Below are 22,944 nucleotides of genomic sequence, written 5' to 3' on the forward strand. Positions count from 1 at the left end.
TCTACGAAACTTTCGTCCGTAATAAAAACATTCGGATCGGGTTCGATTTTCTGCGTTTTTCGCATCCACAGCCAGTATTTTGAGAGGTTTTTTGGACAATTCAGAGCCACCGTACAAGCGAACGACAAAATCCACAATGGATTAAGCAGCCAATTCGATTACTAATCATGTATTATTTGGGTATAAAATATAACCTGTATACAGCTGTTCTGTCTGCCCAGCGCTTCCGCCGGCCGTGTGTGTGCGTGTGTGTGTGTGTGTGTGTGTGCGCGCGCGCGCACGCGCGCCCATACCTTAGACATATACTGCCAGTCTCTGTTCAGGATCGATTGGTTCACGGAAATTGGTGGTCTTCTTTTTGGCTCCAGTATCGCTAGCAAAGCATCAAACTGTTCCACTGACATTCTGAGGTAAATTTTGAATCGTTTGGGATAATTTCGCAACTCCTTGATAAGGAGGTGAAACTCCTTCCTCTCGGCGCAATCTCAGGATTGGATGGACCCAATATTTCCTCTTTCTTTTTCTCTTTTTAAGAAGAAAGAGGGCAACAAAAACAAAATCATCCTCACAGCTTGACGAATCCATTTTGTATTTTTTGCGTTTTTTCCCGCAAAGGTTTAATAAATACGCATCGGACTCAGTGTGCAAGGTTTCTGTGCGTGACGAATTTTAAGGCTGACGAACACGAAAAAACGCATACGAAAATTTCGGACTCAGTGTGCAATGGCCTTTACTGATAAGTAAATCTAGAGTGTGTCCATGATTGTGTGTGGGTCCATGTACATGCTGAGTCAGATCAAAAGTTTTTAATACCGTTATGATTTCTTTTGCCATATTGGTTTCTGCATTATCTATATGAATGTTAAAATCTCCAGCAATGGCAAAACAGTCAAACTCTGAGGTAATTGTTGATAACAGTTCTGTAAAGTCCTCAGCAAAGGCTGGAGAGTATTTTGGAGGCCTGTAAATAATGATGAGTAAAATGTGTGGAGAACCTTTAACACAATACCCAGATTTTTGAAAGACGGGTAATTCCCAAATGATATTTTCTTACGTTGATACTGATAGACATCTTTAAATATCGCTTCTACACCCCCACCTCTCTTTACAGCTCTGCAGACACTCATACGAGTGAAGTTATGAGGGGATGTTTCACTGAGGACTGTTGTGTCTTCAAGCCAAGTTTCATTTAGAAACATAAAATCCAGGTTGTTTGTGGTTATTAAATCATTAACTAGAAGTGATTTATTTGTAAGTGAGCGGATGTTTAAAAGTGCAAACTTGACAGTATTAATTGGCATGTAACAGACAGCAGATTAGATGGGTTTGCTGTACAGCTATTGAAGACCTTAGACTTTCTATCATGTAATATAACAGAAATAGAGAACGATACAAGAACACTGGGTTTGTTCTGTAAACATTTGAGAACGTTACTGTTGAAGTGTGGGATAGTTTAGTTCCAGCATACACCAGTTCCTCCAATTTCTCAGAGACGCTCATATTTAAGGTCTTAAACATGGCCTTATATTTGATAAAACTGAATTCAAGACTTTTTTCTGAGATGTAAACCTGCAATTATCTCACAGTTCAAACCTTTTTCCAAAGTTGTGAGATTTAAACTTGCAATTGTGAAAAAAGGTCTGAATTGCAAGATATAAATTCGCAAGAGCGAGATAAAAAGTCGGAATTGTGAGATAAAGAGTATGAAAAACGCTATACAATTAAGTGTGAATTAAATTGAAATGTGAATTTATTTTGTGGCGGAAACAAAACATAAGAAATATTAAAAAAATTGTGAGATGTAAGCGTGCAGTTACGAGTTTAAAAAGGAACATTGGAAAATTATAGCAACATAAAATACGATTTTTTGTATAATCTTGTTTTAAACTGTTGAAAGGCCCTCAGGTTGAGATCCGCCGCTTCTGTTGAACACACGATGTGGATTCGACTTCATCAAACATTGTATAATACAAATGCAAATGTGAAAGTTGTGTGAGATTCTTCTGAGTTGATTCAGACGAGATTAAACGCACAACATGTGCGGAACATGTAGATCTCAGTCTGAGGTTTTCTCAGAAAGGTGAGATACAATTTGTCCATTTTGAACATAACCAGTACGATCAGCTAAAAAGGGTAAGTCGACGTACTCCAGTGGACTGGAGGGAGTGTGAGCGTCAGAGTTGTGTTTCCACAGAGTCGTACAGATCTGGGATGGGATCTCGTCCTCGTGTTCGGATATCAAGGACACGCGGTGCTCCACTTGGATGAGGTTCTTCTCCGTCTGCTGGTCGAACGGGAACACACTCTCCAGCTTCAGCACACAGATCTTTCCATTACCCTGTTAACATCACACACACATCATCTACAGAATCTGCCTTTTCTTGCTGTATTTTACTTTGGTAAGAAAGCTTTTTGTGATATTCCCTTTCATGCAGTGAGTAATAGAGCGGTTTGAGAATGTAAAAGCTCTGCCACGTTAATATTAAGATAAGATAAATGGAGTTTTAGTCTCCTAAAGAAGTGATTCTGAATTCTGAACTCGTCCTGCTGAACCTGAGTAGGTTTGTAACTAATTTGCATAATGCCCGCCTCTGGTCTTGATTGGCTGATCAGCGTCTCTTAGCCCCGCCCTCAAACATTGTAGTTTATCTGGAAGAGTTTGTGTTGTTCATGTCGAGAAGACTCTGAGATTGATACGGTAAAACCCACGCCATCGTTACTGTTCGTATCACTGTGATCAAGAGCTGAGATTCAGATATGATAATGAGTGTTTGCTTTCTGACCAATCACAGCAGAGCAGCTCTCGGAGAGGCGGAGCTTAGAGAGACTGAATCTTCAATCGAAGCGTTTCAGACACTGAGAGAAAAGAGCTGATGCTGCAGTGGAGATTATGAGGAAACTAGTGTTTTTTGAACTTGAATGCATGTGATCCTGTTCTAAAAATAAAAAATAAATAGCATAATAGGGGAAACTTTAATTAAAACTAATGACTGTCAAACCAAAAGATAATATTGAGAGTGACCTGCAGATGTGGGTTGAGAAGCCAGCGTCCGATCAGACTGAACCTCGGATTGGCGATGACAGGGAGGAAATATTTCCTGCATCTGTGTGTAAATGATTACAGAGATATTACTGGAGCCACAACAAACACTGAAAGACTGATTTCCACATCGGATCAGTGCTTACACGGTCATTGATGACACGGAGAATATCCCAAAGACGAGCAGCAGGAGAACCACTGGAAGGGCAAATCTCATCAACTCATTATAATCTGACAAAAGAAAGAAAGAAAGATGCATGAATGAATGATTTACAAATGATGTTTGATGTAACATCACCCTCATCGGTCGAGTCTTCTGAACTGTTTCTAAAAGCAATAAGACACTTGAGGTTGTGTTACACGGTTTTCCAGTGCAATTTTATTCTCATGCATGAATTAATAAACACAGCGTGCATTTCTTTGAATAAAAGCGTATGCATAATAAGTGCATTAATGTACCCCAGAAACTGACATAATAAAATACATCATTTTCTTTTTAATTCTGGGTTTGTGCATTGCCTTCAACCATTACAGTCAAACTCTTCATTGAAATTGTGTACTATCGTTACACGACACATCAGAGTGTCGAAACTTTGCAGACATGTTCATGACCCTAAATGAGAAACAGTCCCACAATTTCAAGAAAAACCTCCTAGGTTAACCAGTGTTTCTGCATTCAGGTCAGATTTAAAACAGTCAAACACCATCAAACGTCACTCAGTGTAGATCATGGTCTGTAGAACATCTCTGACCTATCAGTGGTGTGTTGACGTCCAGACAGGCCTTCGAGAAGTTCCCGGTCTCAGTTTCTCCATGTATGCAGACGGAGTATCTGGTGTTTGGATGGAGCTGGAGGAACGAGTGCTGATGTTGATCTGGGAAGACTGAGAGAGCTGAGAGAACACATTCAGTGAGAGATTAAACCCTCATCCTTCCCTCGGATCATTTTGACCCAGAAATGTTTTTATTGAGTTCATCAGAGGGGTTCAAGACCCCAGGACTTCTGTTTTGTTGGATAGTTTTAGGGTTGAAATTTTAAAAAGTAACAAATTCTTCCGGCGCGGGTCAATTTGACCCCATTAGGAATGAGTGGAATGTGAGGAATGCTTCAGTACACATAGAAACACCTAAAAATGCTCAAAATTCTAACAAAAAATGCTCAACTTTACCAAAAAATGACCCAGAGGAACAGCTCATTTACTCCATATAGAGATATAAGGAGTATAGAGTTATGAAATATCATGTTATATTATTATTTTCACACAAGAGGTCGGCAAAGACACACAATGTAAGATATTTTGAGCTGAATTAAAAGGTTAATGCATGAAATTGTGAGTTATTTTGAATTTAAGTTAAAAGAATTTGAGGAATGTGCTTAAATTACTATTTATTTATTATTTATTGCTCAAATCTAGAAAAAAATGCATTTAAAAATCGAAAAAATATTATCAAAATGAAATAAAATAAGCTTTCTGGACCAAAAAAAAAAAAGTTTAATTTTAGTGCTCCGGGTCATTTTGACCCACGAGAACAGAACGAGATTCTCTCCAGACTGACTTACACTCAGTATGATATGAATATTGTTAAAGCGCTGTTTAAATGAGGGTGACTTGACTCCAGACTGATTTACACTCAGTATGATATGAATATTGTTAAAGCGCTGTATAAATGAGGGTGACTTGACTCCAGACTGACTTACACTCAGTTCCATGTTCTCCTCTCAGCACGAGCTTGTACTGAATCACTTTAACTCTGGGCTTCGCCTCCTTCCACGTCCACTGCACCGCCAGAGACGAGCGCGACACGTTCACCACACGAAACCCTCCCACATCCAGCAGAGCTGAGCAAAGTAAGAGGATATAACTCAACATCCGTCAACAGCTTGTGAAGCTTTAATCCGTGAGTCGACCTTTACCTCCGTGTTGTAGATCGGCAGAGATGGAGGTCTGAGGCCCACAGAGAGAGTCGTAGACGGGAAACACACTGATGTTGTAGATCTCGTCCTGTTTGAGGCCTACCACAACATGAGATTACATTTAGATGCAACTTTATGTTATAAATAAGCTTTTCATAAGTGTTTGAGAATATCAAGAAATCATATCCAGGTCACGTTTTAACACAACACGGCAAAAGATGATGTTCTTCCTCAGTATTTGACACTTGTTTTCCAGCACAAATATCTCAACATTCTTAATTCGAGACACATTTACTGGAGAAGAGAAACGAGTGAAGATATTAAGACTGACAAAATGAATCAAAATGAAGTGAGTTTGTGCTTAAAACAAGAACAAATATCTGACAGTGGAGTGAGAAAAATAAACTTTAATAAACTATTATAAATAAGCTATTTTTCTGACCCTATTGGCAGATATTTGTTCTTGTTTGAAGCATTCATTTTGATAATTTTTTCATTAAATGAGACTTAATATCTTCAGTGATTTTGCTTCTTCTACAGTAAATGTATCTTGATTTAAGAATTTTTGGATATTTGTGCTGGAAAACGAGACAGAAACAGATTTTCATTACTGTAAGATTAATTGCCTGTTGAATTTTCCTCATTTTGAAGTCACTTTACAGAAAAGTGTCATCTAAAGAAGTAATGTACATTAATACGGTTATTTTTACTTGATTACAGTGAACAATATTATTAAAAATCTTTAAAAATATACAATATTAAATATTAAAAATATACAATATTAAAACAATATTGGTAACACTTTATATTCTATTTAACAATAGTTAAATAGAAATGCATGAACTGACAATGTGCAATATAGTCTTACAGTATTTATTAATGTTAGTTAATAAAAATCTGATTGTTTAATGAATAAAATCATCAAAATGTTTGCTCTTAATAATGTATTAGTAAATGTTGAGAGTAATATTAACTTACATTAATAAATGCTGTTCATGTTAGTTCATGTTAACTAATGCAGCCAACTAATGTTAAAAAATAAAACCATATTGTAAATATTAATGCTCTAAAATAACACATAATGCATTAGATATCAATGCTTGTTTATTTTGCTTGTTGGATTAAAAGTGTGCCAGACACAGTAATATTGTTATATGTCTACGTTTCACATGTTTTATAATCCCAGACCCTCCGTTGACCTGTGAGACGGGCTGTGAACGTGGATCCGTCGACTCGCTGCCAGTGTGTGTGTCCGGGGTCCGTGACGGCGCTCCATCCGATGGCGAACTCGCTGACGTTTACACGAGTGACGTCACGATCCCATCGGATCCGCAGCGAGGAGCCGTCAGAATAAACCCAGAGAGCCTTCACCGACCACACATCTGAGGGAACACGATCCAGATCCTTACACAACTCACAAAACACTGCATCATACAGACTAACTCACACACATTCACACATCTGTGTATCATCTTATTTATGTAGACCCATTTCTTATTTGTTTTTAAAGGGATAGTTCAAATTAGCCCATGATTTACTCATCCTCAAGTCATGACATTCTTCTTTCAGACAAATTCTTTCAGAAATCTCTTCATGTTTTCCAGAAAGCTGTCAAGTCTGCCAAATCAAAATACTTTGCTGAAATTGTTTCCAAAAATCAGCATAGACCAAGAATTTTATTTTCTACCATTGACTCTGTTTTAAACCCTGTGGTTGATGCTTTCCCTGATGTGTCTGATTTTTTATGTGAACATTTTTCATCTTTTTTTATCACAAAGATAATAAGGTTAAGACCAGAAACAACGCAGAGCTCTCCTGTTTTCCCTGAAGTGCCTAGATGCCCATCTACCTGGAGCATGTTTGATCCAATTTCGTTAACTACCTGCAAAGACATTGTTGAACATCTAAAACCTACCTCTTGTCCTAATGATACTATTCCGTCACACTTTTTTAAGCAAATTATTGATATCATAGGGCCTGATCTCCTATTTTTTATCAACTTTTGTTTGAAAACTGGTACGCTACCAGATTGCCTAAAACATGCCACAGTCACTCCCCTATTGAAAAAACCTAATCTCGATACATCTGATTTAAGTAACTTCAGACCTATTTCTAATCTTCCATTTATTTCGAAAATCCTGGAAAAGGTCGTTCTCAATCAATTACATTCCTACATGAGTACAAATTCATTATATGATACTTTCCAGTCAGGATTTAGGAAACTGCACAGTACTGAATCCGCTTTACTGAACGTCACTAATGATATTATGCTGGCTACAGATACTGGGAGTGCTGTTGCCCTGGTCCTCTTAGATCTGAGCTCTGCCTTTGATATGGTCGATCACTCAACCCTTATTCTTCGACTGAAGAATTTAGGCATTCATGGCACCGTTTTAAATTGGTTTCAGTCTTTTTTAACTAATAGAACATTCTCTGTATGTATTGAAAATTGCACTTCCTCAGCAGCACATCTCTCCTGCGGTGTACCACAGGGATCCATTCTAGCTCCGATATTATTCTCTCTTTATCTGTTACCATTGGGTTCTATTTTTTCTAAACACGGAGTGTCATTTCATTTATATGCCGACGACACCCAATTGTACTTTCCATTTAAACAAAACAACTCAAGCTCTTTAGAAGTCCTTCTTGCATGTTTTCAGGAAGTGAAGCTATGGCTTACACAAAATTTTTTAGCTCTTAATGAAAACAAAACTGAAGTAATACTGTTTGGATCAAATGATCGCTATGACTCCGGTACTTTAGATCTTGATGAATTAAATCCTCATGTTACTTCATCGGCAAAAAATCTAGGTTTCCTGTTCGATTCAGGCCTTAAGTTTGACCAACAAATTAACTCTGTTGTTAAATCCTGTTTCTTTCACTTACGGCGTCTCGCAAAAGTAAAATCTTTTCTTTCTTCTAAGAATTTCGAAATAGTCATTCATGCGTTTATCACTTCACGACTAGAATATTGTAATTCACTTTATTTTGGAGCTAACCAATCATCAATTGGGCGCCTTCAATTAGTACAAAATGCTGCTGCCAGGCTGTTGACTGGTAGTCGAAAGTTCGATCACATTACGCCTAGCCTAACCTCTCTAAATTGGATACCAGTCAAAAAGAGAATAGAGTTCAAAATTTTGATTTTTGTTTTTTAATCATTACACGGCCTAGCACCGGGGTACCTATCGGACCTAATACACTACCACAACCCACCCAGGTCACTTAGGTCTAGTAACCTTAGATTGCTCTCTGTACGTCGATCGAGACTGAAACATCGAGGTGACCGAGCCTTTGAAATAGCAGGCCCCAAATTATGGAATAGCCTACCATTATCAATTAGATTAGAGTCGTCAGTTGCCACTTTCAAATCAAAGCTTAAAAGACACTTTCTTAATGCTGATCCTTAATCTATTTTCTTAACTTGTAATTGTATTATATTCTATGTGTTATTTATTTTAGTATGCTTGTAATCATATTGACTGCTCTTGCAATTTTACTATTTCCTTGTATTGATTATTTTGTCCTGTTCAGCACTTTGGTCAACCATGGGTTGTTTTTAAATGTGCTCTACAAATAAATAATGAATTAATGAATTAATTAATGAATGAACAAATTATAAATGTCCTGGCTCTTGAAATTAATAAAAGTGCATCTGTCCATCATAAAAGTGCATCTGTCCATCATAAAAGTGCATCTGTCCATCATAAAAGTGCATCTGTCCATCATAAAAGTGCATCTATCCATGATAAAAGTGCATCTGTCCATCATAAAAGTGCATCTGTCCATCATAAAAGTGCATCTATCCATGATAAAAGTGCATCTGTCCATCATAAAAGTGCATCTGTCAATCATAAAAGTGCATCTATCCATCATAAAAGTGCATCTGTCCATCATAAAAGTGCATCTATCCATGATAAAAGTGCATCTGTCCATCATAAAAGTGCATCTATCCATCATAAAAGTGCATCTGTCCATCATAAAAGTGCATCTATCCATGATAAAAGTGCATCTGTCCATCATAAAAGTGCATCTATCATCATAAAAGTGCATCTGTCCATCATAAAAGTGCATCTGTCCATGATAAAAGTGCATCTGTCCATCATAAAAGTGCATCTGTCAATCATAAAAGTGCATCTATCCATTATAAAAGTGCATCTGTCCATCATAAAAGTGCATCTATCCATGATAAAAGTGCATCTGTCCATCATAAAAGTGCATCTATCCATCATAAAAGTGCATCTATCCATGATAAAAGTGCATCTATCCATGATAAAAGTGCATCTGTCCATCATAAAAGTGCATCTGTCCATCATAAAAGTGCATCTATCCATCATAAAAGTGCATCTATCCATGATAAAAGTGCATCTATCCATGATAAAAGTGCATCTGTCCATCATAAAAGTGCATCTGTCCATCATAAAAGTGCATCTATCCATCATAAAAGTGCATCTATCCATGATAAAAGTGCATCTATCCATCATAAAAGTGCATCTATCCATGATAAAAGTGCATCTATCCATCATAAAAGTGCATCTATCCATCATAAAAGTGCATCTATCCATCATAAAAGTGCATCTATCCATCATAAAAGTGCATCTATCCATGATAAAAGTGCATCTATCATCATAAAAGTGCATCTATCCATCATAAAAGTGCATCTATCCATGATAAAAGTGCATCTATCCATCATAAAAGTGCATCTATCCATCATAAAAGTGCATCTATCCATCATAAAAGTGCATCTGTCCATCATAAAAGTGCATCTATCCATCATAAAAGTGCATCTATCCATCATAAAAGTGCATCTATCCATCATAAAAGTGCATCTATCCATCATAAAAGTGCATCTATCCATCATAAAAGTGCATCTATCCATCATAAAAGTGCATCTGTCCATCATAAAAGTGCATTCAAAAGACTTCAAAAAAGAATGACTATTTTTCATTTTTGGGTGAACTATCCCTTTAATGCATTTTAAATCCAGTATTTTATCTCTTATGCATCTGTTTTGATTATTTTATGATTATTTCAAAATCCTTTTTAAGTAAAGCACTTTGAACTACCATTGTGTATGAAATGTGCTATTTTATTAAACTTGCCTTACCTATCAAGTATGCACTACAGATGAATCACACTAATGAGAGACGACGGCTGCTCACCGTGAGAACGAGACGCGTCGATGAGGAGCCGGCGGTGAGGCGAGTGTCCAGCGCTGTTATAAGCCCGTACGGTCACCTCATATTCCTCTGCCATGACCAGAACTACAGCCTTCAGAAACAACAGCATTCATTCCTCTATCCGTCTAACACAACCTGATACTCATAAACACACCTTTATCACAATCACACCAACACCAATCATTTGTAAATGTAATAAAAATAATACAAATATAATTATAATACTAAAAATATATAAAAATAAATAATTAAAAAATGTAAATGAACATTTACAAAATACAAAAAAAAGTGAATATTTTTTAATATAAATTAAAAAATAAAATACATTAAAAAAAATTCAAGTTAATTATATAAAAATTATTTGAAAATATATACAATTAATTAATAAAATGTCAAATAAAAACATAAAAAAATAAAAGATTATAATATATAAATAAAAATAAAATAAAAATATATAAATACAATAAAATAATATAACATCAAATAGAAGGAAATAAATTTTTTTTTTATTTACATTTAAAATTTAAAAATTCAAGTTAAATGAACATTAAAATAAAATGTAATTAATAAAAGTAAAAATGTAAAAAGTTCAAATAAATAAAATACAATAAAATAAACAGAATTTACCTTGAGCTCAGTGGTGTGGTTGGTTGTCTTCAGAGAGGGCTGTTTGGTGGGCATGTACGACACTTCATACCCTCGAATGAGTCCTCGAGCATCGGTGACGTCCAGAGCCTTCAGAAACACACACGACTGAAGGCTGACAGCACGCGAGAGACGATACACAAACACACCTGAAGAATATTACCTTCCAGAGAAGCAGCAGCTGCCGAACCCCGGAGTTTACATCTGAAGCCACGTAATAACTGAGCGAGAGAGGCGCAGACGGCGCTGCAAACACAAGCCAAAGACCTCGTGTGTTTATGGAAAAGAACATGACAGCAGGAAAATGGTCAGAGTCAAGATTTTAGATTCAAACACATTAGGAAACTTCAGTCTGTGTGAATGACGTTACATTATAGGGATAGTTCACCCAAAAATGAAATCTCTTGGCTATCCCCCGCTCCAGACTCTGCACTCTGGGTGGCAGGTCCTTCAGTGCCTTGGCCCCCAAACTCTGGAACCGCCTCCCACAACCTCTTCGTGACTGTCCATCTCTTCCCTTCTTTAAAGCACATCTCAAGACCTTTTTGTTTAATGATCACTTCTCCACACCTAACTCATAGCTTAATATAAATAACTTGTCTTGTTGTATTGTTTTGGTTGTTGTTGTTGTGTTTCCTTGCCTTCCTACTATGTAAAGCGACCTTGGGTTTGAGAAAGGCGCTATATAAAATAAACTTATTATTATTATTATTATTCAAGTCATCCTAGGTGTATATGACATTCTTCTTTCAGACGTAAACAATCAGAGTTATATTAAAAAATGTCCTGGCTCTTCCAAGCTTTATAATAGCAGTGAATGGCCGTATATTTTTTGAAGTCCATAAAAGTGCATCTATCCATGATAAAATTGCATTTTTATGGACTTCAAAACAGAAGAAACATCCATTCACTGCCATTATAAAGCTTGGAAGAGCCAGGGCATTTTTTTATATAACTCTGATTGTTTACGGCTGAAAGAAGAATGTCATATACACCTAGGATGACTTGAGGGAGAGTAAATCATGGGCTAATTTTCATTGTTGGGTGAACTATCCCTTTAAAGCAAGTGTGAGTAGAAATGATCAGAAGCCTGAACAGATTCAGACACAGGATCTAATGAACAACATTCAGGGCCACTGCATCAGCTCTGTTCGGGTCACTCACGGCTCTCTGACGTCTTTACTCGTGTCTCTTCGCTCCAGTCGCTCCACCGGCTGTGATCATGAACGCAGGAGACGCTCAGATGATACTCGCTGAAGGCCTGTAAACCCTCAATTACGAACAGAGACTCCTCTGAGGCAGTCTGACATAGAAGCAGAAGATTTTACTTAAATGAGCATCTCTAAGCATCATCAATCAGATTCAGAGATCTAATGAAGTAAAATATAAAAATGATCAAAAAAATAAAAAAAGTAAAATAAGATCATTTAAAAAAAGATATATAAAATAAAACAAATTAAAATAAGCATCCACACAACAAAAACATATGTTCAAGCTATTTCTGTCATTTCTGACCTTTTCTGTCCATGACTCTGCGTTGAGGCGTTTGTAGCGGATTCGGCATTTAGTTATTGTCCCGCCATTCCATGTGACGTTGACTGACGAGTCTGTGACGTTAACAGATGTGATCACCGGCCGAGGAGCCTGAACTACAACATTCAGACACATCACAACACAACCCATCACATCTCAACCCATCACATCACAAGACAACCCATCACATCACAACCCATCACATCACAACACAACCCATCACATCTCAACCCAACCCATCACATCACAAGACAACCCATCACATCACAAGACAACCCATCACATCACAACACAACACAACACAACCCATCACATCACATCACATCACAACACAACCCATCACATCACATCACATCACAACACAACCCATTACATCACATCACAACACAACCCATCACATCACATCTCAACCCATCACATCTCAACCCATCACATCACCTCTCAACCCATCATATCACAACGCGACCCATCATATCACAACACGACCCATCACATCTCAACCCATCACATCACATCACCTCTCAACCCATCATATCACAACACGACCCATCACATCTCAACCCATCACATCACCTCTCAACCCATCATATCACAACACGACCCATCATATCACAACACGACCCATCACATCTCAACCCATCACATCTCAACCCATCACATCACCTCTCAACCCATCATATCACAACGCGACCCATCATATCACAACACGACCCATCACATCTCAACCCATCACATCACATCACCTCTCAACTCATCATATCACAACACGACCATCACATCTCAACCCATCACATCACATCACCTCTCAACCCATCATATCACAACACGACCATCACATCTCAACCCATCACATCACATCACCTCTCAACCCATCACATCACAACACAACCCATCACATCACAACACAACCCATCACAACACAACACAACCCATCATATCACAACACAACCCATCACATCTCAGCCCATCATATCACAACAAGACCCATCACAACACTACCCATCACATCACCTCTAAACCCATCATATCACAACACAACCCATCACATCACCTCTCAACCCATCATATCACAACACGACCCATCACAACACAACCCATCACATCACAACACAACCCATCATATCACCTCTAAACCCATCATATCACAACACAACCCATCACATCTCAACCCATCATATCACAACACAACCCATCATATCACCTCAAAAACCCATCATATCACAACACAACCCATCACATCATAACACGACCCATCACAACACAACCCATCACATCACAATACAACCCATCATATCACCTCTAAACCCATCATATCACAACACAACCCATCACATCACAACACAACCCATCACATCACAACACAACCCATCATATCACACACAACCCATCACATCTCAACCCATCACATGACCTCTCAACCCATCATATCACAACACGACCCATCACAACACAACCCATCACATCACAACACAACACAACCCATCACAACACAACACAACCCATCATATCACAACACAACCCATCACATCTCAGCCCATCATATCACAACAAGACCCATCACAACACTACCCATCACATCACCTCTAAACCCATCATATCACAACACAACCCATCACATCACCTCTCAACCCATCATATCACAACACGACCCATCACATCACAACACAACCCATCACATCACAACACAACCCATCACATCACAACACAACCCATCATATCACCTCTAAACCCATCATATCACAACACAACCCATCACATCTCAACCCATCATATCACAACACAACCCATCATATCACCTCAAAAACCCATCATATCACAACACAACCCATCACATCATAACACGACCCATCACAACACAACCCATCACATCACAATACAACCCATCATATCACCTCTAAACCCATCATATCACAACACAACCCATCACATCTCAACCCATCATATCACAACACGACCCATCACAACACAACCCATCACATCACAACACAACCCATCACATCACATCACAACCCATCACATCACAACACAACCCATCATATCACACACAACCCATCACATCTCAACCCATCACATGACCTCTCAACCCATCATATCACAACACGACCCATCACAACACAACCCATCACATCACAACCCAACACATCAGAGCATACAATCATCAGTGTCATGTTTATCACCATAATTAATCAAGTTTATTTTATGCTAAAATTAAATAAAAAGTTATAAAGGCCATAGCTACAGTAATGTTTTCATTATAACCATCACCATAAATGGATGAACTGGAGTGTAAACACGGTTCAGGTTTCTTTACAAATACTATAATGAGAAAATCTGTACTGTCTCTAGTTTTCAAAAGTCTATTTTCACAAGTTCGCACTTACAAATAAGTCAGATAGAGTAAAAGGTATTCCTGTCTGTGGTAGGAAGTGAGGAGTCAGGGTAGTGGAGGGATGATGAAAAACATTACATTAATTAATTGGTAAAAGTTCCAACATAACCCAATGATGTTTGGACTTAATGATGATGAAAAACTGTCGAGGAATGTCGGTGAGTCAACTGTATATATAGATATTGGCCTCCTCTCTTGCTGATAGGATAGACATGTAAATTGCTGATGACATGTTGATTGGATAGATCATCCCGAACTTTGTTGATGAAACCTCATTAAAAACCTTTGAAAAGCATTTAATTTTTCAACTTTCAAATACTTCAGTAAAATTCAATGCAGATAGTTTTTTACTTTCACTCAAGTATTTTTTGTGTAGGTACTTAGCTATAAAGACCTTAAAAGCAACTATAAAATGCTGATTCAACTTTCAATACAATGTCTCAGTACTTTCTAGACCCCTGCTGTCATCTTATCTTACCGATTTCCTCAATGATCACTGGATAGACATCAGAGAACCACTCTTCCTGGCCGAAGACACTCTTTGACTTGATGGTTAAATTGAAATGTGAATAGAAATTTATAATGGCAGGACAGTAGACGTCAGTTCTATAAAACAAAAATTATATTAGCATGCCAGTTCGTATCAAGACGGATTAGTTTATTTTCAGCTGGTCTAATGGAGGTTTCTATGGAAGCTTGTTTTTGCCACGGGATTAAAAAAAAGAAAAACGGTAATTGCACATTTTTATCTCGCAATTCTGATTTACAAACTTGCAATTCTGAGTTATAAAGTCCGAATTGTGAGATAGCCTATAAACTCGCAATTTTGAGAAAATTAGTTTCTCAAAATATGTGACTTTGTTTTGCAACATTGCGACTTTGTTTTTAAGAATTGCGACTTTATTTGTCAGAATTTTTACTTTAATTATAACTCGCAATTGTGAATTTACATCTTGCAATTCTGACTATTTCTCAGAATTGTGACTGATTCGCAGAATTGTGCCTTTATTTCTCAGAATTTTGACTTTATAACTCTCAATAGTGAGTTTAAATCTTTGTTTCTCAGAATTGCAACTTTATTTTTCAGAATTCCACATTTATTTCTCAGAGTTGCGACTTTATAACTTGCAATTCTGACTATTTCTAAAGACTGCGACTTTGTTTTGCAGAATTGTGATTACTGATTATAACGTCCAATTGTGAGTTTACATTTTGCAATTCTCTCAGAATTGCGACTGTGACTTTATTTTTCAGAATTGCGACATAACTCGTAATTCCGAGTTTACATGTCAGAATTGTGATTAGCATAGCTACTCGCAATTGCGAGAAAACGTTAAAAATTGAGAGATACAAATGTGCAATTATCTTTTCTATTTTTTATTCCATGGTGGAATCAAGCTTCGACAGGTTTCTGATGCATGATCTGACACTAAAGCATGCCGTCCTGAAGAAATGAAACCGTTACCGTCTGAAAATGAAGGTACTGGTGGTTTCCGTCCAGACGCCGCTCGTATTCTGAAGCCACTTGCAGGTGATCGACTCCTCATGGGACAGAAAGTGGCATGACGTGTTCACAAATCTCTCTAGAGAACAAAGATGGACGTTAAAACTGAACCAGCTGCAGATATGAGGATAAACCCGTGTCGGGCTCATTAAAGCACTCGCACCAGGAGTTGCAGTGAGAACATCTGATTCTGTGGGACACTTAGCGTTGGACATCACACACATATTCTTCCCACAATTCTTCAGGTCTTTCCCAGTCACCGTGAGCTCTGGAAAACAGTCTCATTCACTCACACACTTCATGTACTAGGATGTTTTTAATGCACATGTGTGTCAACAATGGAATTTTACCTTGAATGCTGAAAACAGGCTCTCTCTTCAAAGCACCTGTAAATCATAATTGATGAACTTCACAAAGTTATTGAACAAAACTGAATCAAAACTGAACTGATTTAAGCTAATTAATGAAACCATTGTCTTTTTTCAGCAAGTTTGCACACTGCAAAAAAATATTTCCTTTCTCTAAGTATCTAAACATTCACTAAACGAAGTGGGGTCAGAAAAATACATTTTAATTCAAAGAGAAAACAAGCTTATTTTTTTCAGACCCCATTGTGAGATATTAAGGATATAGTCACTTAGTTTTGATTAATTTTTCTTTTTATCTTCCGTCATTTTGGTTCTCAAGTAAAGGTCTTGATTTAAGAATATTTTAGCAGTGCAAAATAGATTCTGTTATTCTGCTCTGAAACAATCTGTACTGTAAAACAAGTACAAAGTGTCCTTATGTACTATAGTAATAACATTACATTGCATAATTTACATGCAATTTACCCTAAACCAAAACCTAATCCTATCCTAACCATATAGTTGTGCTGTTAATTATTATTAATCAGTACTTAAATATAAGTATATAATATAAGACACCTTGAAATAACTAAATCAAACACAATCAGAGACACACACATGTAGAAGATTACTTACAACAGAAGCAGAACACACAGATCAACACACACAGAGATCTTCTGCCGCACATTTTCTCATCTGCAAAAAAAAAAAAGTGTGATGTGGTTTTAAATTAAAAGCATGAAAAATAACCTCAACAGCAAAAGAAAACTAAGCGTATGATATAAATCAAACACACTCGGTTTGATGGACTGGAATCGCTCGCATGCTGTTGGAAACGCTGGGCTTCTGTGGCTTTCTGTGTCTCACGGTTTCTCGTAGGTTTAGAGGAACACTGATAACATCGAGGTGAAACTGCAGAAAAACACTTCCTTTGACTCTTTCCTTCCATTTCACTGGTGGTTGAATTCAGTCGAACTGAACAAATCGACAGGAGATTTCATCTGTTATCGGTCATCTATCTGAGAAAAGGGCCTGTTCGGAAAAACTGCAGCATTTGAACATCAATTTACAATAATATGATTTTTATAGTTGTAATAGGCCTAAATCTAATTGGTTAACGTTTAAAATATAAACCAACAATGAGATTTAATGTTAGCGCTATTAATCAAAATATTCATGTTCATTAACTAACGTAAACCGATGCAACTCTTGATCTTAAAATGTACTGTTGGTAAATGTTGAGTTTAGCATGAACTATGATTAATAAATGCTGTAGAAGTGTTGTTCGTAGTTAACTTCACTAATGTTAACACATGAAACATCGTTTGACGTAAGAAATGTTTAGAGTTTAGTCGAATGAACAAAGGAAAAGAATCACATGCTGGAAAGAAAATAGTCAAGATTTCCACATTTTAAACGGTTAATTCCTCAGAAACTGTTGATGAACACGATCTTATGAACGTACGTCACACGAGTTGCAACATTTTTAAAGAGCAGATTAAACTTCAAAGCTACAGGAAGACAGAAATGGTACCAGAAATAAAGTAAATGAATCGGTGTCTCAATCAATCAGTGCAAAAACAGTTCAGAAAGTGCTCAGTCGCAATCAACACAAACACCGTCGTCACACACTCCTGATGAAACTGGTGAAAAACACGAGTTTCAAGACACCAATCAATCAATCAATCAATCAATCAATCAATCAGAGTATTGGCCATCATAGAGGAGATTCAACAGAATCATGATGATTATGGCAATGAAATTACAGTTTTTTACGATTGCTATGACAGATTTTTCCAATTTCCAAAACTGTTAAAGGAACATTCCACCGTTTTTTCATATTAAACTATGTTGTTATTCCCTTAACTATAATGTATGGCGGAATAGCACTTGGGAGCACTTCGACTCGGCGCAGTAATATCATCACTCCTGAAAAATCCTCTCTCCCTCTCACTTCTGTCATTAGAACCAACCATAGACAGTATAAGAAGTGGACAGAGCCATCTCATTGGAACTCAATTGAGACAAGTGAAGCCCATTTTTAGCGATTTTTTAGCACTTCCATTCCTGACGCGCAGACTCAAACCGAATCAAACTAAGCTTGATGACGTGAGCAATCTGTCTGACAGATGTAAATCTTCTAGTAGCTGTGCGTGCAAACTGCCAACGTTAATCTTGCAGAGACGGCGAGCTTGAGCAAAGAGTTCTTTGGCGTGAGTGAGCAGGAGTAAGTATTCTGATTAATTATTTTGTATAGTATTTATTTTAAAATGTTATTCCCTTGACGTCCCCCCGATTGCCTGCGAACTTCTCCTCCTGTCTGTACGGTAATCTCTCTACTGTGCGACAGAGAGTCGAGTGGTTATGACGCAATCGTTAGCCTGTTTTTACAAAAACTGTTTCTACGGGGCCATAATGTAACATAGAAGGTAATGGAGCCCTTTATACATTGTCGTGTTTCTTTAGAAATAAATAATGGACAAATGGAGTCTTTAAACGCCTCAGATGTAAAGTTATTCACTGTCAAAGTGACGCCAAAATGAATGGGAGTCAATGGAAATGCTAACGCAAGTGAAGTTCTGCTACAAGATGGTGGCACACAGCCGGCTTCAACTTCCGGTCGATATATTACCCGCCTGGAACCAACGTGACTTTTTACTGCGCCGAGTCGAAGTGCTCCCGAGTGCTATTCCGCCATACATTATAGTTATCCTTTTTACCCGCTTAGAAAAGTGCCATGTTTTATATTGTAATAATTGTAACACCATACTTGGTCGTGTAACTACTCGTGTAACTGTATGTAAATAGGGAAAACGTGGAGGTGTTTGGTCGCTTCTTACTTCATCTCTGTTTGGTCCCTAATGAATGAACTGGGCTAAGCTATAAGTGCTATCAGAGTGTCGCCGCGCGCCAGAGCGATTGAGTGCGTGCACTGAGATGAGAGAGGTATGCATCAACTCGTCTTAGTTAATAAGGGAATAACATAGTTTAATATGAAAATGAGTATCCTTTCCTGTAGCTCAGTGGTAAGAGCATTGCGTTAACAATGCAAGGTTGTGGGTTTGATCCCAGGGGATTACACATACCTATGTATAAATGTATAGGATAACGCAATGTAAGTCGCTTTGGATAAAAGCGTCTGCCAAATGCAAAATGTAAAAGTATCCCTTTAACACAGTTAGCACTACATCCGTCTGTGTAAGCTACACTATTAACACATTTCTTGTTGCTTTAACACAAATGTAAAATGCTTGAACTTCTTTTACACACAAGCTCAAACAAGACCAAAACTATGGATTTGTACTGCACAAATTTACCAGTGCTTTAACACTGTATGCCAGAACAGATAACACCATGTTCTACACCTAACCTTACAGGCTAAAGTCAAGGTGAACAGCTGCTTATACTGTGAATTGAAACACAAATATATCCCCTGTATTTTATTCTATTGTTACTGAGAAACAGCTGATTGAATTATGCAAATATATAATTAGAAGATGACTCTCTTTTTTTTATTCTTCGTATATTTTGTATTTTCACATAATAAATGGCAGCTCTATTGCATATTACTGCAGTGCAAAACACAATCTATGATCAACACTATATACTGTGTGTGGTGTAAGGGCATATCCCTGACACATATACAATAATGCAGTTTCTGTAATTCCATCTGATGTTAGTGTTTTTATGACACCATGATTGACTAAATCTTCCTGTTGGATGAGAACATATGTTTGTGTTTTGAAAAATTTGCAGTGTTTTGTTAGAGACATAGTGTATTATTGTATTTTGAAAATGAGTGTTGGAGTTTAGTTTACAATGTGTGGTTTTGAGCATGAAATGAACTGTTTTGCCAGTTGTGTGTTGTAGGTGTGTTGGTGCGTTAAGAGTTTAGGAAATTTGTTAAAAGTATTGAAAAAATTGTCATAGCGATTGTAAAAAACTGTAAGCTCATGTTCATCAGATCAAGTTCACAGATTGTTCATTGTTCGGTCGGTCATGTGTTCGGCTGATGCTTATCGTGATTCGTGACTCACCAAGTGCATGAATCTCAATATAAGAATGTGATTTCAACTTACACTGGAGTCTGGACTCAACATCATGTGTGTGAAACTGGTTATTATACTTGAGTCCAGACTCCAGTGCAAGTTGAAATCACACTCTTAAATTAAAAACATCACACAATAATATCATATTGACTTTCCCATTTGGATGCACCAAAGAATCAATGGAGAATTTAGTTTCTTCTCTTAATCAGGGGAAAATGAGTCTGATCACGTGATTTGAGGAATCATTCTGGGGTGCGTTTCCCAAAAGCATCGTTGGCCAACTAGGATCGCAATTTCCATTGAACTCTATTGGGAACGACGGAACTTGTGTTTGCTTTGGGAAACACACGCCAGATCAGGAGAACAAACGCCGCAGAACGACACACACACTTTAATACTTAGCAGATCTAACTCTGGACTTCAGAACATGGTGTTCTTCATCAGTGTTTCTGTCTCGTTTCCAGCACTAATATCTAAACATTTCTTAAATCAAGATACATTTAGTGGAGAAGCAGCAACATGACTGAAGATATTAAGACTGAAAAAATGCTGAAAATGAAGTTAGTTTGTGGTAAAAATAAGAACAAATATTTGCCAATGGAGTCTGGAGTTTGAATTAAGTTTATTTTTCTGACTCCATTGGCAGATTTTGTTTTTATTTTTACCACAAACTCACTTCATTTTCAGCACTTAATATCTTCAGTCATTTTGCTGCTTCTCCACTAAATGTATCTTAAAGGGATAGTTCACTTTGAAATTAATTTTTGGTATGTTTTAGCTTACCTCAAAGTCATCCAAGATGTAGGTGTCTTTTTTTCCGCAGTAGTTTCAATTTTTATATTTTTAGGTCAAACCGTTCTTGTCTGTCAGTCATATAATGCAGGTCTATGGTCACTGTCTCAAAACACAAGCACAGAGTCCAAATTAAAAAAATTCCCCATCGTCCAAATTAAACAATTCCCCATCGTAAGTACACATTGATGGCCTAAGACACGAAACGAGCGGTTTGTGTGAGAAAACGAACAGTATTTATATCGTTTTTACCACTTATACGCAGCCATGTCGAAGTGATCTGATCTGATCTGACGTGTACGCAGACTGGTGCATAGATATATACACAATAGATGTCGCCTTAAAGACATTCGTACCAATGAACTGCCGTAGACAAGGCAACATCTAGTGTATATATCTATGCACCAGTCTGCGTACACGTCAGATCAGATCACTCAGACGTGGCTGTGTACAAGAGGTAAAAACGATATAAATACTGTTCGTTTTCTCACACAAACCGCTCGTTTCGTGTCTTAGGCCATCAATGTGTACTTACGATGGGGAATTGTTTTAATTTGGACTCTGTGCTTGTGTTTTGAGATAATGACCATAGACCTGCATTATATGACTGACAGACAAGAACGGTTTGGCCTAAAAATATCAAAATTGAAACTACTGCGGAAAAAAAGACACCTACATCTTGGATGCCCTTGAGGTAAGCTAAAACATACCAAAAATTAATTTCAAAGTGAACTATCCCTTTAAATTTAAAGCTACACTGTATATTTTTTTTATTGATTCTTAGCAAAAAACACTTTGTTCTTTCAAAATGATATGTGCTCATCAATGTGTAATTACTTCCACCAACTAACCAAGTATAATCGTAAGCGTAGAATCTGCCATTTATAATACACACGAGCGAGTCGCTCAAATGGCGGCAGCAATGTTACGCCTCCATCTTGAAAATACATTAGCCAAAGAGGGACATACCTGGAAATTCAAGCTTTGCCTTTCGCATTTTTACACTCAGTGGCACCGTGACGAATGCGAGGGGGAGATTACCCGCGAGCCGCGACTGCCGGCAGATTTGAAATAATACGGCCACCGTAGGAGTTATAACGCCCTCGGAATGGGAGGGGCTAGAAAGTAATATTCAGTTGGCAGTCATAAACAATTTCACCGCTAGATGGGAGAAAATCCTATACAGTGTAGCTTTAAACATTACCTTGAAGGTTTTAAAGGTGCATTGCGCAACTTTTCATGTTAAAAATACCCGTTTTCTAACCATGCTTAAACAATTGCCTGATGGGCTGAATGAGCCCTTCTCTGATCACTGCGATTGTCTCTATAATCCTGTACAGTAAAATAAATAAGAGGGATTCGGGCCGGAATTTTAGACTGGGTGTGACGTCATGCGCGTTCACGGCACGCTCACCTGGCTATGTCTGGCAGGTTTGTGTATTCACCGCCATTCTACGTAGAAGATGGATTCTAAGAGACCGGCTTGTAGTTCATTTCAAACACCAACGCAAACTCCACGTAAGATTAAAAAAAGAAAACTTTTGTTGTTG

The 22,944-nt window shown here is 37.6% G+C and overlaps 1 protein-coding gene across 2 annotated transcripts; it reads right to left on the reverse strand.

Annotated features, from left to right (window-relative positions):
- Positions 1 to 265: 265 nt before the first annotated feature.
- Positions 266 to 17,438, reverse strand: LOC309513153 (interleukin-31 receptor subunit alpha). Of its 2 annotated transcripts, XM_082188867.1 has the most exons (18): positions 17,350 to 17,437; positions 17,190 to 17,249; positions 16,557 to 16,592; positions 16,370 to 16,474; positions 16,168 to 16,285; positions 15,181 to 15,308; positions 12,296 to 12,429; positions 11,945 to 12,083; positions 10,944 to 11,026; positions 10,763 to 10,870; positions 10,118 to 10,226; positions 6,155 to 6,337; positions 4,956 to 5,054; positions 4,740 to 4,880; positions 3,793 to 3,933; positions 3,187 to 3,271; positions 3,023 to 3,104; positions 266 to 2,338 (listed from the first exon to the last, which is right to left on the reverse strand). In XM_082188867.1, the coding sequence occupies exons 2-18, from the start codon at positions 17,239 to 17,241 to the stop codon at positions 2,057 to 2,059; spliced, it is 2,025 nt and encodes a 674-aa protein (XP_082044993.1). In that variant the 5' UTR covers positions 17,242 to 17,249; positions 17,350 to 17,437; the 3' UTR covers positions 266 to 2,056. The 2 variants fall into 2 exon arrangements, with proteins under 2 accessions (XP_082044993.1, XP_082044994.1); XM_082188868.1 differs by lacking the exons at positions 266 to 2,338; positions 3,023 to 3,104; positions 3,187 to 3,271 and having other exon boundaries at positions 3,796 to 4,649; positions 4,720 to 4,880; positions 17,350 to 17,438.
- Positions 17,439 to 22,944: the final 5,506 nt, after the last annotated feature.

This window comes from Leuciscus leuciscus (genome assembly GCF_965113295.1).
Source record: "Leuciscus leuciscus genome assembly, chromosome: 13".
Lineage (NCBI taxonomy): Eukaryota > Metazoa > Chordata > Actinopteri > Cypriniformes > Leuciscidae > Leuciscus > Leuciscus leuciscus.